The 16,632-nt window shown below is 40.5% G+C and overlaps 1 protein-coding gene across 1 annotated transcript; it reads right to left on the reverse strand.

Annotated features, from left to right (window-relative positions):
- Positions 1 to 1,919: 1,919 nt before the first annotated feature.
- Positions 1,920 to 13,072, reverse strand: LOC140951790 (uncharacterized). The gene is made up of 5 exons (XM_073401139.1): positions 12,798 to 13,072; positions 7,682 to 7,738; positions 5,554 to 5,728; positions 4,075 to 4,208; positions 1,920 to 3,170 (listed from the first exon to the last, which is right to left on the reverse strand). The coding sequence occupies exons 1-5, from the start codon at positions 12,945 to 12,947 to the stop codon at positions 2,955 to 2,957; spliced, it is 732 nt and encodes a 243-aa protein (XP_073257240.1). The 5' UTR covers positions 12,948 to 13,072; the 3' UTR covers positions 1,920 to 2,954.
- Between the last annotated feature and the right edge of the window lie 3,560 nt (positions 13,073 to 16,632).

The raw sequence follows: 16,632 nt of genomic DNA on the forward strand, positions 1-16,632 counted from the left end.
AAAAAAAATTCTCATTTTCTCTGCCCACCTGCGACAACTCATAATCAATTTTACTGATTAAATACCTGTTTATTCAGTTTAATCTTAAAGTAAGAAGCAAAGCTATTTAAAGAAAATAAATAACAATTTGCAAGACATTGTGCAACATGCGTCACATTTGCGCTGTATCAGGCTATCACTTGCTTCAAGTTCGTACTCCAGGGAAAAGAAAAGAAAAGGAAATAAGAAAAAAACAGAACAAAACAAAAAACCAAAAAGAACAAGACAGGTTATGAACCTGGCGCATTCTTTAGTTTTTCGAAGATGATGCACGTTTTCCAGCGCGAGTGAACAAATACTTTCCAAGGGCCTTCTCATTAGGAGGAAGTGTACCCCACAAACAGCGAGTGTCACTGACTTCAAAATCTTGTAAAAGAATTTTGATTTGGTGCATTATATTTTTATAAATTTTTTCTAAATCTGCTTTGTTTTCGGCTTTTTAAAAAGACCATTGCGCCGCAAGAGGCCATTTAAGCCTCGCTGGAGGCGGCGGGAGGCGGCGAACCGGCTCGCCGCATGGTCATTAATCCGTTGGCCTTTATTTTGATAGCCTGTGCCAGGCTCTCAGATAGTATAGTGGGAACGTATTAAAACGTGCAAAGCGAAAATAAGACGGGCACGACGTCTCTCCCCAGCCCCCTCGCGTTTTTCGCATTTCTTATTACTGAACGACTTTCCACTTTCCACCACCATCTCAGAGCCTGGAACAGGCTATTATTTTGATGAAGCGAGCTTTTGCGGCGAATATTTATCATCTGCGAGTCGGATCTTTGCAAGAAACCGCGCCCTCAAAGGGTCGGTTCATGATGTCTTGGAGCTATAACTAACAGTGGGTCGGTGTTGTCTCGGGTACTCAAGAAAGAGTTAGCTAACCTGACGTTTTTTTTCTTTTTGCAACAGTTTATCCCTGAACAGCCACAGCCGGACGCGTCAGCCCGAAAAAACCATATTGAAAACTGGGGACCGTGTTCGCCCAACCAATGCTCTGTTGCCTTTGGGGTTATAAGACCAATCTATGTACAATGAAGCTGTATAACATGACCGGTCTGGTAATTTAGGTCGGTCGGACCGAAATGTCCCTTTCCATTTGACAAAATTGTTGTTCCCGGTACCGCTCTTTTGTATCCTGCTTACAAGAACAATAACCAAACACGCGGTGGCTTTGGTCGGGTCTGTACAACGGGAATGTAACGTTCCACTGGGCACGTGGAATTTCCGAAATTTCAAACCGGAATTCTTGTTGAATGGAAAGCGTCCGTGATTTCCACAGGGTCCAGAGGAGATGTGTTTGTCGTTAGAACATCAAAACCCGTCGAAAACCTCTGAAAAAATGGGTTATTTTGATCGCGTTAAGGTTTCGTTACACATTCTATAGACCGCAAACCAAGAGACTGAAGGCTCGCAAGATCGGGCGACGTACCGTGCGCCAGCGAGGATATGGCTTGCGGTTAATGATTTTCAAAAGTCAATCTAGGTCAGATAAGAAGCGAAGAAATCGTTTACAGTAGATTTATAAAGATCCCATTGGGCTAATTAATCGTGCTAAGCGACAGGTACAGACATTTTTCAAGGTAAGTAATTCATTTATTCACACGAAACTCCTCTGGACCCTGTGTGATTTCCAACCACGTTTGGATGGTCAAGCATTTGTTCAGTGATTGGTCAATGGTATCCAAGGCAACCATTAACCAATCAGAAGTTACGCTTGTCCGCCCAAATGATCCTACAAATCGTTGCGCCGAAAGCTTGTACCCATTCCTTTTTGGAGTGGGGACTCTCTTGTATGAAGAAATGTCTTCACCAATTTCTTGCAGATACTATCGCCTGGCCTTTATCGAAACTTCTTAACATATATAATGACACATTAACTCGTCCAAACATTTTCCTCAGTATGATAAGTGGCTTTATTTGGCTTGAAGGTGTCTCAAGAGTTCGATTCGTACTGAGTTATTTATCTAAATATACCGGTTGCAAGATTTAAAAAGGAAGACCAATCTGTCCACACAACATCCTGATCGATTGATCAAGCTTAATAATGGGTACGGTTTCCTTTACGGCCAAAATATAAACGGCCGAAATGTATTACGTTATACCCAATTATTCCAAAGCAAATTTGAAGCATTCTTTTAAAATGAAAGTTTGAAAAAGTCTTAAGCTTACCTTGAACCTATTTCTAAGCTACAGTGACCAACGGAGATCTGCTTTAAGCCAATAACAAACAGATTTAAACATGATTAATTTTGTTCAGGCTGTTCTTGTTGGTGAGACCAACAGAGAACTATTCCATATAGACCTAGCTGAACACGGAGGCCTCTTGAAGTTAACATTGATTTTTCTATGTCCCGCTTTAGTTGAGTGCCAGCTCAGTTCAAATTTTGGAAATAGCTTTTCAGGTAGAAATTTGCAAAAAAATCTGCTCTCATAACGAAACACTAGTCTCCCAAACAAACACACATATAAAAGAAAAAGAAACCAAAAAGTTTGACGAAAGGTAGCGGCTTGCCAGCGCATGGTACAAACTCGTTCCCAGGCGCTTTGCGTCTTCGCTTTTGCTAGGTTTCTACGTGCTTAAATTAAAATGAGATTGACTTTGAAGCTGATTAAGGCGCTGAAAAATTCTTTTAAAGTGGGCACCAGGTCGATGTGTGCACACCGTTTTTGGCCCTTCAGGGCAGTCGCTGCTATGCTCATGTTTCAAATGGCGTCTGACAGGGCGAAATGGAGTATTTATGCACAGAAGTCGGGTACTAAAGGTGTGAACGCACCACCATTTTGTGCCGGGAACCAGTGTGCACCAATCGCGCGTGGACAGATCTGCACGCACACTACCAAGAGAGACGAGACGAGAAAGCTTTTTAAACTAAAATAATCAGATTTCATATTAGATCAAGGTGAGCTGAAACACTACATATTTGCTACTGCGGCTTTTCTGGAAGCCCGTATTCTGGAGGGGGGCCATCTGCAGGTTGCTGATGCTGCATAGGATAAGCTCCCACGGCCTGTGGACCCGGGTATGGCTGCTGGGATGGATAGCCCTGTTGAGGTGGATAGCCCTGCTGCGTAGTCATTATAGTCTGTTGCATTGTCATCGGGTATCCCGTGGGCTGATGTACCACAACAACGTTGGCTGGCTGAGAGGATGAAAAAAAAACGCACATGATCAACGCGCATGTTGGTAAAATGTTTAATTGATGGTAACTTGAGTGAAAATCACTCTTTCTCCATAAAATATCTCCAGTTTCGTTTTATTAAAGCCAAGCTGCATTATCAGCCAGTTTATCTCCCTCTTTTGAAATCCTTATCAAATTCTTAGAAAGTTCTCAGTGAAGAAACGGCTTGCAGAGGAAGCGCAGAGAGCATATTTCCTTTGTTTCTAAACTCATTATCACGTCGCATAATCATACTCAAAATCAACGAGAAATAAAATGCAAAACAAGAATAAAATACGACCAAAACAGCTTATATTATACAATAAACGGCAATTACGATTAAATCTAGGCTAAGATATCTCTGGTTTGAAACTGACTTTTTCGAGGCTCCTTAATATACTTAAAATGCCCTATATACCTTCCTTATGATATAAGCTGTATCAACATACAAGCGTCAAAGGATATAGTTTCATGAGCTCTTTTGTTCCAGTATTGGGTACTGATGTTACCGTTTGGGTGAGAGATAGGGTAATGTTTGTGTTCTCTGGAGCCAAGGTAAAGAATTGGGTACTTTTTGAATCATTCTTCTCTTCAGAGCGATATTAGCCCTGACATAGGGTAGGGAAAATCACGTATTTTGGTCTGAGATAGGGTAAGAGCTTCAAGAAGTTGGCCACTCATCATCCCCACCTAAAAAAGGAGTGCGTTTAACTAACCAGAATTTTCTTACCCCTAACTAAATCCCGAAAATGTGCGACCCCATTCTAGTGACTTCCGTTTAAAATGCAGCCTCATTATAGTCAATCCATTCGAGTAAATACGACCCCATCCAGAGGTACATTCCCATTAGCCTATCACTAGGAAGTACCTCCCCGGGCATGATTACCTGAGTTCTTGCGCAGCATGTTCCCATGCAGCCAATGATGGAACCGGCCAGTGTGAAAATGGCAGCAAAACCTGACACGATTAGAATGGCCAAAAAGCAGGATTCAATCACCCTGATGTCATCACAGTTGTGCACTAAGAGGTGAAAACATATTTTGAGATTGAAAATGTCCTATAATCATTCCAACCGTCAGTATCAAAACCCCAAAGAGAGGGCCTGTTCACAGGCTATATCAAAATCCAAATTCATTGTGCAACAATTTTAATCACACGTCGATCACATTTGACGTCAAAGCTTATCTGATCGTCCGCAGCATGAACGTGTCAGTGATAAGCTCAATTGGAAAGGCAAGCACGTTACCCAGCCACCGTCCCGCGTGAGGCTATTGACTTAGTTATGACGTCATTCGCTACTTTGTGTACTTGTTATCAAATCTGACGCAATAAACTTGATATCCAAACCTCTCGTTGTCTGATCTTAAAGAACACATGATTTTGATTTTTCTTTGCGAGGAAATACACGTATTTCTAGACCTAAGAGAGCAGACAATGGAAAATTGTAGCCGCGTTGATAAATAGTCTATAATTGCTGTTGATGTGCAGAGTGCTTTTGTACGGTGCTTGCGCTTTCATTTGCATTTTACACGAATGAAGCGGGACTACGCAAACGGAACCGCGATAGCAAGTACAGTATGTCTACCCCAATCAATCTCGACCCCAGTGCTTACGCTTCTGACTCCCTGGCCGTTATGCGCATAAGAGCTCTGGGGTCGAGATTGCACCCTGATGGGATGTATGCAGGATGTTCATTACGCATACGTATCTTACTGTGCTGGCGCTTGCGTACGACGTGTAAAAAATTTCTTTTGGGGTTGTGTTTGTGTCACTCGAGTGATCATAACCCTTAGTAAAACAGTGGCAATAGTCACCTGAAATACGCGGATTTTATAGGATTAGGGCTCGAAAGAACAATACGAGAGTTATGTTATAAAAGTCAGTTTGAATACTTTTAGAACCAAGAAGTCTTGACTATCGATAAATAAGTCTACTAGATCTGAATTTTTCCAAGCGCAAACCCGTCACTTACTCACAATGAACACTTCCTTTTTCCCGCGTTTACAACAAAGATTAGTTTAAGAAGTGGTTATTTTGATTAATGAATTTAAATCAGATGTGTTTAAAAATTCCAGTATAGGAACTACGATTTTGAAGAATCAAAGTAGTGCATGTATACTGGATCCCCGATGGTTCCTACTCAGCAGTTCTAACGGGGTGTACCTGTTAGCACACTGCACCCTTTATGGTGCGTTTAGGATCCTGTCGGATCCTGGAGGTCTCTAACCAAGATTCATCTGGTAGCTTAGCACCCTTTGGAACCATTTTTGAAGAGTCCAAATGGTGCACGTAGGATCCTGTAGGATCCACGAGGTCCCTTATTAAGGTTTTCCTGGTAGCACAACATGCGTTGCTCTTATCTCACCTGTTACTGGAGCCCTCTCATCTGTGCCATCACAAACGCAAGTGTCTCCAACTTCATGACATGTATCCACCACCCTTCGGATAATTGTCCAGATGAGCCATGCGATAAGGGCAATGATGACTTGAACAATCATTATAATGAACCAGAGGATGCACATCACCAGGTAAAAGACCATCTAAATTATGCGTGCAAGCGATTAATCTTCTGCATAAGATAATTTACTATACAGTAAAAACTCGCCAGTAACAATCTTGTTTTTAGGAACTTGTCAGGCTAAATTTGCCACTTACACCCCCTCCTTATGAATCAAACATTAAGTTTTGGCAAGTGGCAAATAAACCATAAACATTTTCTTCCCAATTTGAACATTTCTCTAACCACGGGGGCGTAGCTACCTGTACACACGCTACGCACGTGCGTACCCGAAAAAGTTGAGGAGAAAAAATAAAATGAAATAAATATAATTTAAAACGTCGGTTTTTAGAGAAGCGACGACATTAATTGGTGAACCGAATCATGGATGATATATATATATCTATATAGCAAGCTCACGCCTATGAGGTAAAGCGTGAACGCGTTGTTTTCTCCTTGACCTGTCTTCGCAGTAGAAGTGTGGTGCTTTTGTCGGTCAAAAAGCAGTAAAAAACAGTCATTTGTAAACTTAAGTCGGAGGTACTACGAGCCTGATTTTTAATAGCTGAATTAATGATTAAAGGCTGACATCCATCAAACGAATAAACCGACAGAATTAAGGAATTTTAGAGGTTGCGTCATTTCATAAACAGCAAAAATGCTTAGGCTTACAACCGTTAACCCTACTCTAAAGGCACCTTAAAAAGATAGAGATTTGGGTTGGGGGCGGGGGGGGGGGGGGGGGGGGAAGGGGGAAGAGACGATGTAGAAAAAGTTGGGCGTACCCCTGGAAAAATCCTAGCTACTTCCCTGAACCATCTTAGCCAACTTAAAGGAAAAGCTGTGTATCGCTATGCAGGAAACCGGATTTCTTACTTAGACACATTTTCACAGCTCAATCTATCAAACGATCGTCATCACTCATCACTCTTTTTTGTTCAGCATGATGATAATTCGGCAACGACCCTGTCTCCAATCCGTTTAATTTGAAAACTGGGGGCGAAAAAACACACCGCAGGCAACTGTCTACGCCACTGTAAACCACAGTTCGAGTCGTTTAACCCCGCAGAAACTCCAATATAAAAGTGACGGGGATGGCTCGTCGTCTTGCTTTGGGCTGTAAATTGCAGATTTTGGTCTGGTGTTTGGGATGGAAAGTCACTATGTTTGCCCATTCAGGTATCGCTTAGTACTGTGCATAAAGAAATTTACAAAAAAAGCCCTGACACTGACCACACAGAAATCTCCCTTAGGGGTCAAATTAAGCTTGAGTCACACCCACATTGGTCTCCCTTGGGGGTTTAATTTGAATCTTCCGAAGAGCACCCCCGTCACTTTTATATGGGAGTCCCCCCCCCCGAGCATTAACCCTTTAAACCCCAATATTTACATACGCAAAATTAATCTCCTGACTGGTCTTCATAAATTCCTGGAACAGTTTGTTGAGGGAATTTACAAAAAGATCAAAGCATTGGCTCTAATAACCTATTCTCTTCATTTGATTTGGTATTTTTAGGAGAACATTGACGTTGGTCACTCTTGGAACTGAAAGGCCCAGGGGGTACTCCCTCATATAAGCCATATAGGGTATGTGCCGTCCTAAAGGGTAGGTTTTCCGCCGTTTTGGTCTGAAAACGGGTATAGATTTTGGTCATTTCGGTCTGGAATCGGGTATGGTTTTCGAGGGAACTACGGTAGTGTCTGAATGTATTCCAAATGAATAAGAAAGAAAGGGGAATGTGCGAATTCGAAATAGGGTTTAAGAAATTTTTTGTTGGTGTTCCAGTCTCAGCATTCATTGGTATATGTTGCTTTTTGTGAGTTCCTTCAGGTCTGAAAACGGGTGCGGAAAATTACATTTTTGGCCTGAAACAGGGTCAGTATTTAGAGAAACCGGCGGTACACCCTCACCAAGAATTCCCAGGAGTACCCCCGGACTTAAAGGATCAATTATAGTTCTTAATGGGCAACATAAAGTTTTCCGTCTACAACTTACCACAGTTTTGTTTTTCTTCAACCAGACCATGATTCCCAGGACACCTATCACGGCCAGCTGACAGAGAAAGAAGTACACACTGACTAAGATGTTACTCAGAAAATTGACAAAAATAACATTATTTCATTGTTAACACGCGTCGTTTTTGTAGTTCCAAAGTTTAGAGGGCGTGGGGATGCGGAATTAGTGAATATGGTCATAAGTTTCAGCCTTAGGGCAGAGTTATGGTAGAAATATGCTCAAACGAATATTGTATAAGGGCTTGAGGTCAATATGGTCTTTATCAATAAATTGATAAATGTCTGTTTATTTTTAAAAAGTCAGTGATGTTTTTATATACTAATAACGATGCTAAATGGACAATACGGCAAAGGCATGGTAATAAACAACTGGAAAGTCATTGGCGAATCCGGGATGGGGGCCCTGGGAGGGTCCGGGGCCTTCGGACCCCCTAAGTATGACGATCAGACTGAAACGTTAACGGAGCCTTAATAGAGTGTTTTCACTCACGTGGCCAGCATCTATGCAAATTTATTGGAACAAAAGAAAGCGTTTGCATAACATAGGAGTCTACTCCCACAGGACTGGTTTGGGACACCAACATGGCCGCCGTTTCATTGTTTTGAGACACCAATATGGCCGCCGTGACGTCATGTGAAAACACTCTAGCACTGAAATTGAGGGTTGCACGTTTGCTAGCTAGAAAATGGCTTGTAACTGATGGAAATTAGAAGCTTCACCCCAGGGAATCCAAGACAGCGTTGGATTCAGGTTTCCGGGTAATGGATTCCAGATTCCTTAAGCTGAGCAACGGATTCCAAAGCCCAATGCCCGGATTTCACAAGAAAAAATTTCCCAGATTGCGAATCCCATAAGCAAACATTTCCCGGATTCCGGAATCAGGATAACCTTGCTTGGGGCGATAGAGCGGTTTTCACTTGACTGTCGAATTGGGATTGGTTTTGGTTTTGGTTTTGGTTTTACTACGCCCTTTGGTTGGCTAGTGTATTTACTTTGGTTTTGGTTTTACGACAGTCGAGTGAAAACCGCTCTAAGTAGTAAACAGGCTGTAAAAAAGGTTTAAGGGTGTGCAAAAGCTTAAACCCATACAAAAAATTCCTGCAAGGAATCCGTCCATGAAAGTGGATTCAGTATGACAAGGACAAGTCTTGTTTTAATGGGAAAAACAGTCATGGACTACGAAAAAACTTGGATCATATTAGAAGTAGTTTCCTCTTTCTGTGGCATAAAATGGAACCTAGCCGACTTGCAATATGCAATAACTTGTAAAACGTGTTTTACGAAAATATTAGCGAGATGTAGAGTCATTTTTACGGCAAACACTAAACGTCATATTGAGTACAGCTGTGAGTAGTAGACATTTTAAATTCTGCAAGCAGAATACTGCAATGCTGATCGTTCTACGTGAAAATTAACTCTGCAAGACATCATCACGACACCGAAAGAACTCAAAACAGAGCGGGATTGTAGCCATAGAAGGCTGGTGTAACAACCAGAGAAAGCTCTGATGAAAAATATCTGCGCACTCTGATTTAAGCCCTAACCTAGAACTCTCAACACCCACAGAATCACGCCATGCCACGTGTCTTCTGGGGGGAAAGAGTCCAAGTGTCAAGTTGATGTAAAGGGTTGACGAAAAGTAGACATATTAAATTCTGCAAGCAGAATACTGCAATACTGATGGCTACAATCCCGCTCTGTTTTGAGTTCTTTCGGTGTCGTGTTGATGTCTTGCAGAGTTAATTTTCACGTAGTACATCAGCATTGCAGTATTCTGCTTGCAGAATTTGATATGTCTACTTTTCATTTTTGCTGATCAGGTCTTTATAGATCCTACGTTCTTCGGCATATTCGTTTGCAGTCCTTTGTGGCTAATGTTTGCACGTCATATTGAAGTTCGTTTGCATTAACTCAAATTAGAAAATCAACAGATAAAACTCTCCAAAATAAACTACAAATAGTTGGTACTAGTCGTGATGATATAATGATAAGTAAGACAAGTAACAGGGAAAACTTGGTCACTTGGTACAAATTGCCTTGACGTTTTCCGTAAATAAACGTGTCGGCTTCATATTACATGGTCTTTCTCTTCAACTAAGCGGAAGCCGTGAAGCATAAAACCGATAACGACTTCCTGATAATTAAGTCCTTTTGCGCGCACGCCGCGAAGCCCAAACAAGTGAATGAAGTGCCCCCGCGCATGAGGTGACGAATGTGCAATGACTTTCCACCGATTGGATACAGTACATTTTACAATGACAGATGTAGAAACCTGATTGTAGAGTATACAAGTTTATGAAAGCAAAATATTTTAATATTCCTCTTCCGCCAGCCTGGGAGAAAACAGCCCACATTTCGCGCGGCCACCAATTCGCACGGAAACCAGTGGTGGCGTAGCCTCCCCTGCAGACCATTATTCTTAGGCGTGCGTTAACACGCCTAAGAATGTCTGCGCGGGAGTGGTGGCGTCGCGAAATGTTGGCTGTTTTTTCCCGGGCTTACGTTCTGCATGCATAATTCGAAAAGATTTTACTAGAATGAAGTTTTTTGGTTAAATTTGTTACGTTCTACTTGTCCTTCCCAAGGCTGGTTTTGTATATTGTGAGCATCATGATTAAGCTGTTTATACTACTACATGAGAAATTTCTGCAATTTGATTGGCTTCGGGCAGTGTTATTTCAGCTTAATTTGAAATACCTACATGTGAAAATTACAAACCTTTTGCTGGTACTAGTATAAACAAATAATAGCATGATTTTTACGTGATATTTGGCATAAATACCACTCGTGATATTTCAAAATTGTTATTCAAAATTGTTTATAACAATTTTGAAATATCACTAATGGTATTTATGCCAATTATCACTACAAATCGTGCTATTACCTATTCTGATTTTCCGGTTTCTTTAATCTTTTTTTCTTTGTCTGGTTTAATGTATTAATAGAACGGCTAAATCGAACTGTATTCCCACATGAACTATTCGTCGATTTTCAAGTTCTGAAAATCGATAAGAGCTTCAGGGAAATTAAATTGTATTCTATCATATCTCAATTAAAACGTTTTTCTTATGGAGTAATTCAACACTTGGATTTCGAAGGAGCGCGCATTTTCAAGTACTTATATTTGACTTATTTCCTCGTCATAATTTCTTTCTGCCCACCCTACAGTGTTCTTGAAATGTAAACTGAATATAATCACCACACGGGAGGAAAAATAAATGGCAGCGCTTTTTTACTATCTTTTACTACTGCGGGTTTGCCATGGCAACGTTAACTCATTTTGCCAAAATACAACTTTTCCTCAGTAAATGCCGAAAATTTCCCAGATGTTGTTTGAACAAACCAGTCAAGTTAAAAAACATCAACACTATATTCCTTTTTTGAAAGTTACCGTGCCTTGAACACTTTCATTTTCAAGAAGACCACACAGGTCACCGCTTTTCAGTATTTAAGGTATTGACATGCAAATTTTTTCGTATTCGGAAAAACAAATTATGCCTTTACACAAAAGGGTATAAAACTGAATGGACTCGATTAGAGTCTGAAGTCAGAGGAAGGCAAAATAACCCGGGGAAAAATCGTACACTGTATTGACCGACTCAGTTATCCGGTCTTTTAATCCCACAAACGGCCTTTTACACTGTTTAGAGAAAGCAACCAACCTGCTCTAATAGAAACAGCAAGGAATCAAGGAACAATAATTGCTCTAGAATAACATCACTTTTCCACTCTGTTTAAAGTCAAGAATTTTATATAATGATGTCCGCGACGCAACAAATTTTTTTTTTTTGATCAAGAGCGAAAAACTATAACAGAGCCTTATGGAGTCTGATTGTCAGACTTCCATTTCGCTCGTGAGAATTTATGCAGCGGTATACTGATCAGTGAAGCAGTGACTATGACTTAAAGCGCTTTGCGAGACATTCAAAACAGTCATGTTTCAATATTTTGCAAACCAGAGAGAATGAAATTCAGACTCTGAACCAAGTGAATAAATCTAAACGATCTACGTTATGCGTGAAACATCGCTTATCCTTTTAAAGTTCAAAATTTTGAGACGGCTGAACTACCAATAAAATGAATACTGTATTTTGTTTTATTTTTTAAAAGTTATCTTTTCGCCTAGAATTAATTTAACACACTGTACATGTGCTTTAATTCGTTTTCGGAACCAAGATGCTATACCAGTATATTCATCTACCTTTAAACTTAAACTCAGTCTGTGGGCTTGGCCGTGGTGTCATTTGTTTTTCAGTTGAAAGAAAAGTTTTTTTCTTGAATTTTGTCTCTAACCACGAACGTCTTCGAATAAAAAAGTGCACGCCATTTTGAAAAATTGGTACCTGCGTCACAAACCAAATCGAATGCTGTTCAATGCTTCACTAACAGTCATTTACTCAATGCTACCAGAAATTTAATGTGTCTTGAGAATAGATGCGAGTGGCAGCTGTTTCAGTGGATATAATGAATTCGTGTCAAGTTCGCCTCTATTACATGCAGGGTTACCAGTGAGAGAAAGTGTTAAAAAAGAATGGGCATCACTGACATAAATTTTCTACGGAAACTGATAAAGTTGGTGTAAAGATGAGCGATTTTGCATTTGTTCTAGTTTTATTGACTTTGGATTTGATTTTTCGCGAGTCGATTACAATGCATAAAAGGTAATAAACATTAAAACAACGTTGCAAGTTTCTCAGTTGTACTGCTTTCTAAAATTTATTCCTAGTGATATAATCTAAATTACTAATGACGATGTTGTACTCTGGCAAAACGATAACGTTCTTTTTATGGATTTGCCACTATTCACCAGTAGTTTAAAATCTTTCGTCAGGGAAAATTAATACAAATATAGAATAAAATGAAATAATAAGAACACAGGACGTCGAGAAAAAACACTTGTTCAAGACGTATGCGAAAATGATTGCCTGGCTCGAAACTTAGTGGAACACAGATACTGACGACAACAGAAGCTTTTCACACCAACTCTGAACGATTTCCGTTAAAACTTTTATTTAATGAATATTATATCTCTAACTAATGCCGCCATATAAAGTCAGAAATTACAAGAAGTACAGACAATATTTAAGATATTTACCCCAAATCCGGACCATAAGCCAGAACCTTCAGGGCCTCCTTTGCTGAGGTAGATAAATCCACATACCAATTCGATAAACGCGCATACACTGATCAAAACGGAGATCACTCCAGCTGCCTTGGCTTTCCCGTCTTCTACTAGATCCGTCATTACGCTTTAAAATAAGACTGTCAGACCAGAGTTTAATCGAGAAGAACAGTTTTTTTTTGCCAAGCTCTAATCGGCACTTGTCGGCGCTGTGTTCGCGGTATGAATTGCAATTAGGTGAGGCATTTGTTTTCTTTTGTTATGCAGCTAAGGCGACTGGCCGAAACTACCTAAAGCTTTGAATTCTGTGTCCAATGAAAGTAAAGTTTATTTTTGGCATATCCGTACATATGTTTTAACGAGCAAAAACAATAGCGACGAGCTTCGAAAGTTGCGAGGATGTCATGCAAGCTATCCAGGAAATAAAAAAGCCTAATGAGAGCTCATATAGATTTCATGATAAACCTCGAATGTGCCCTGGCTGGAAAACGGTTTTTCTGGGATACTGATGTGTCATGTGCATGCATTTCATCTGTTTGTTGATTTAGTCCGTGGGCGTGCGCGTTCAAACAAAAGGCGTCTAACTGTGAAATAGCAACGATGATAATACTGAATAATAATTATAATAAGAAAAAAAAGATGAAGAGGAACAACATCGCGATAAAGATAATTATTAAAAACTGAATCATTGGATAATGCAATTCTAGAGCTCTGATTGGCTCAGCCATCATGGTATATGAGCCATTAGTAAAATCCAAGCAGAGGTCAAGTATCAATGCTGCGTTCTGATTGGTTGAGCTTCTACTAGGCTATATGTTGTAGCCCACTAGTAGCGAAAAGCGCCGGCTTTGAAAACAAAAACAATGGCGGCTGAATCGCGTTTTTCTAGCTAAAGTTGTTTTGTCTCGAAATTTTTGACCAACTAGTTGGATTTTACTAAAACAATGATTCCTTCAGAACCAGCTGGCGTTGATCAAATTTGGAAGATGCGAGCAATATACCAACTATTCGATGGCATATTTAAGCAATAGACCACACTTTCTATATGGGTTTACCGGCGTGATAACCCACGCGGCTTGTTTCGGCTCGTGATCAGTACAAGCTTCTCGAGTGTTCTCCCAACATCCCAAGTGGGTTCTCACGCCGGTAAACCCATAGAAAGTGTGGTCTGTTGCTGTTTATAAAATAACTTTAAGTTTTCTGTGAGTTTACCGGCACAATAAACCATAGGTTTTTAACCAATCAGAACTTGCGTACTATCTTAGTTATTTTATAATGACTTGGAAACGAGGTTAATCGATGGTGTATTGATTCGGAAACGAGGTTACATGGGCAGTAGACTAACCTCGCGCCAGGCGCGGCGGCCCAGCTGACCAAAACATAAAATGGCGGCTATCCGAACAAGAAGTACCTGAATTTCTGACTAAAACTGAGAGGAAAGCAACATTGCTCGATAGGTGTTATTTACTTTTTGAGGAGTATCTGCAAGAAAAAACCTGTGTTTATATCTAAAACTGTGCCAAAAATAGGCCAAAATTTAGAACTTCAATTGTAGTCTTCGAGGAGGTAAGCTCGGTTAAGAACTTAAAAAAATTGCTGAAATTTTGAATGAATAATAAAACAATTGATAAATTGGTCTTTCGTATGATGAGGCCTTCAGCCAGTGGATAACATCCTCCTCGATCTGCACATCCATCTCAGTCTCTTTCAATAATTGCTAAATATAAAGGATTTGTTAGAAATACTCCATTCAATTTCAATATCTACTTGGTGTGTTCTTGCTCCCTGTGTAGTTATTTTCCCGATCTTCTGCGAAGATCTCGGCTTTCTGTGTTTTCTTTAGAAAAAACTGTAATTTAATTCAAAAGGACATATCCGAAAGTAACGACCCTCGTTACTTTCGAATTTAGCAGCCTTCCGGCCTATCGCTTCTTTCGAAGGGTCGCTACTTTCGGGTAGCTAAAACTTGGACTCCGCACGGGCCGTTTTTACGAGATAAAAAGGTTTACACGTAACGGGTATTCAGAGACGAAAGGAATACTTTTTGAGAGAAAAGTGTAATTTACATCATGTACTTTAAGAGTGGTATGTGTTTTCCTTTGAACAGGAATGTCAAAGATCATCATTATAATCACTAATAACAAACCTCGGACAAGTTTAACGTACCCTCCATTGCTGTAGGAAATGGAAACCTATTGATGCCAGAAAATTTCGTTATGACGTCAGCCTTTACCTGTCCGTACAACTGGCAGGGAGAGGACGGGGAATCTTGGGGCGCTTTCCATTTCTCAGAGCTGACCGGCCAGACCATTCCCGTAGTAAGGAGAATTTCACTTTTAATCAAAACTATCCAATCAGATCCGTCAAATCCTAAATACTATGCACAAAGGAGATCGTTATTCAGCAAAAACTCTTTGGAAAAGCCTATTTCATCGTTAAAATGACTGCTCCAGCCACTGGCAGGGTCTGGCCTGTCAGTTCTGACAAATGAAAAGCACCCTAAGAATGCAGCTTGAGTTTTTTTTGGCGAAACGTTAACGGGTCCACCTAGAGGCAGCCCTAGTGAAGATCTTGAATTTCGTCTATTTGACGTACGGCAAACAAACTTTAAGGATTTGCCTCTTATGCTTGGTCACGCTTTTTGTCACACTCCCGGACCAATCTAGGCAAAAAAACGTTTGCAATACCATCAAGTTCTTGTTTAAACGTTGTGTTTTTGGAAACAGTTCAGACGCACTAATCGCCTTTCTTGAAAGAATTAAACTGACTGAACTGTTGTTCTTGTACATTTTCTATTGAATATTGGCTCTTTTCAATAATTCGCACCCTGAGAATAGCTTGAATGAGATGCGTCTGTTTGCAGTTTCTTTATCATCTGAATATGAAGAGTTCTCGCGGTTTCGTTCCGGACAGACTCGTAGCTTTTCGGGCCAGAGTTAGCCTTTTTGAAAATAGTTTTATTTTGTTGTATTAAATGTTAATTATTTGTATTCTTGACTCTAGAAATAGTAACCTGTAAATTGGCTGCTACCAAAGGGTTGTCGTACATTACATGTAAAAATATTTTTTTGCAGGTTCCTGGCGACAAGAGGAGCCCGCAACCCTAATCTCCAGGTTGTTATTACGCATGCGTCGCACGTATGTAGCCAGCATTCGTTTGGACTTCTCTAAGAATGAATGGAATGCACAGAACGCAATGTGATCACGCACGTTTGGACCTTTAAACACTCGTAATCTGACCACGCGTAGACTGTTCACAGTCCTCTATTTTTCCGTAAGATCGTCGAGATCGAGCGCTTTGCGTTACGGGCTACCATCTTGCATGAGTGTCAAAACTACTTAGGGGGCGGGGGCGGTTTGGGAGGAAGCGAGAAAAATAGAGGGACTGTAATAACATCACTGCAGCTCGCGTTCACGGAGCGCGTTGTACCAGCAACGCAGGCGGTTGATTGGTCATTAAACAATAGATGTTAATTTGCGTTGACAACAGCTTTAGTTTCAGTTGCCGACACTGACCAAGTCGTTGACAAGTCGACGTTTCCATAAAACGTACGCTTTCATACCATAAGGCACATCTTGCGCAAACACACGAAGGATTTTTGGTATTTTGGTTGGGAAAATGTTTTCTAGTGCATGTTTGCCGATTTCATTTCGACGAATAGCCCAGAAACATTATAAAATCACCGTTTGGAAAGGAGATATTCGTAAACACGCGAAATAGATGCTAAATGTGTCTGGCATGTTTTTCATCACCAGCGGAGTTTCTTAATGAATGAATGGTAAAAGGCGTGAAATTCCTGTCACGCTT

Source organism: Porites lutea, chromosome 11 (assembly GCF_958299795.1).
Source record: "Porites lutea chromosome 11, jaPorLute2.1, whole genome shotgun sequence".
Lineage (NCBI taxonomy): Eukaryota > Metazoa > Cnidaria > Anthozoa > Scleractinia > Poritidae > Porites > Porites lutea.

Bases quoted from the DNA above. Each gene is read 5' to 3' on its own strand.
- LOC140951790 (XM_073401139.1), bottom strand. From the start codon at position 12,947: ATGACGGATCTAGTAGAAGACGGGAAAGCCAAGGCAGCTGGAGTGATC. The intron at 5,729-7,681 runs GTAAGTTGTAGA...CGCATAATTTAG, and splicing joins TGAAGAAAAACAAAACTGTG to ATGGTCTTTTACCTGGTGAT. The intron at 4,209-5,553 runs GTGAGATAAGAG...TTCACCTCTTAG, and splicing joins TGAGAGGGCTCCAGTAACAG to TGCACAACTGTGATGACATC.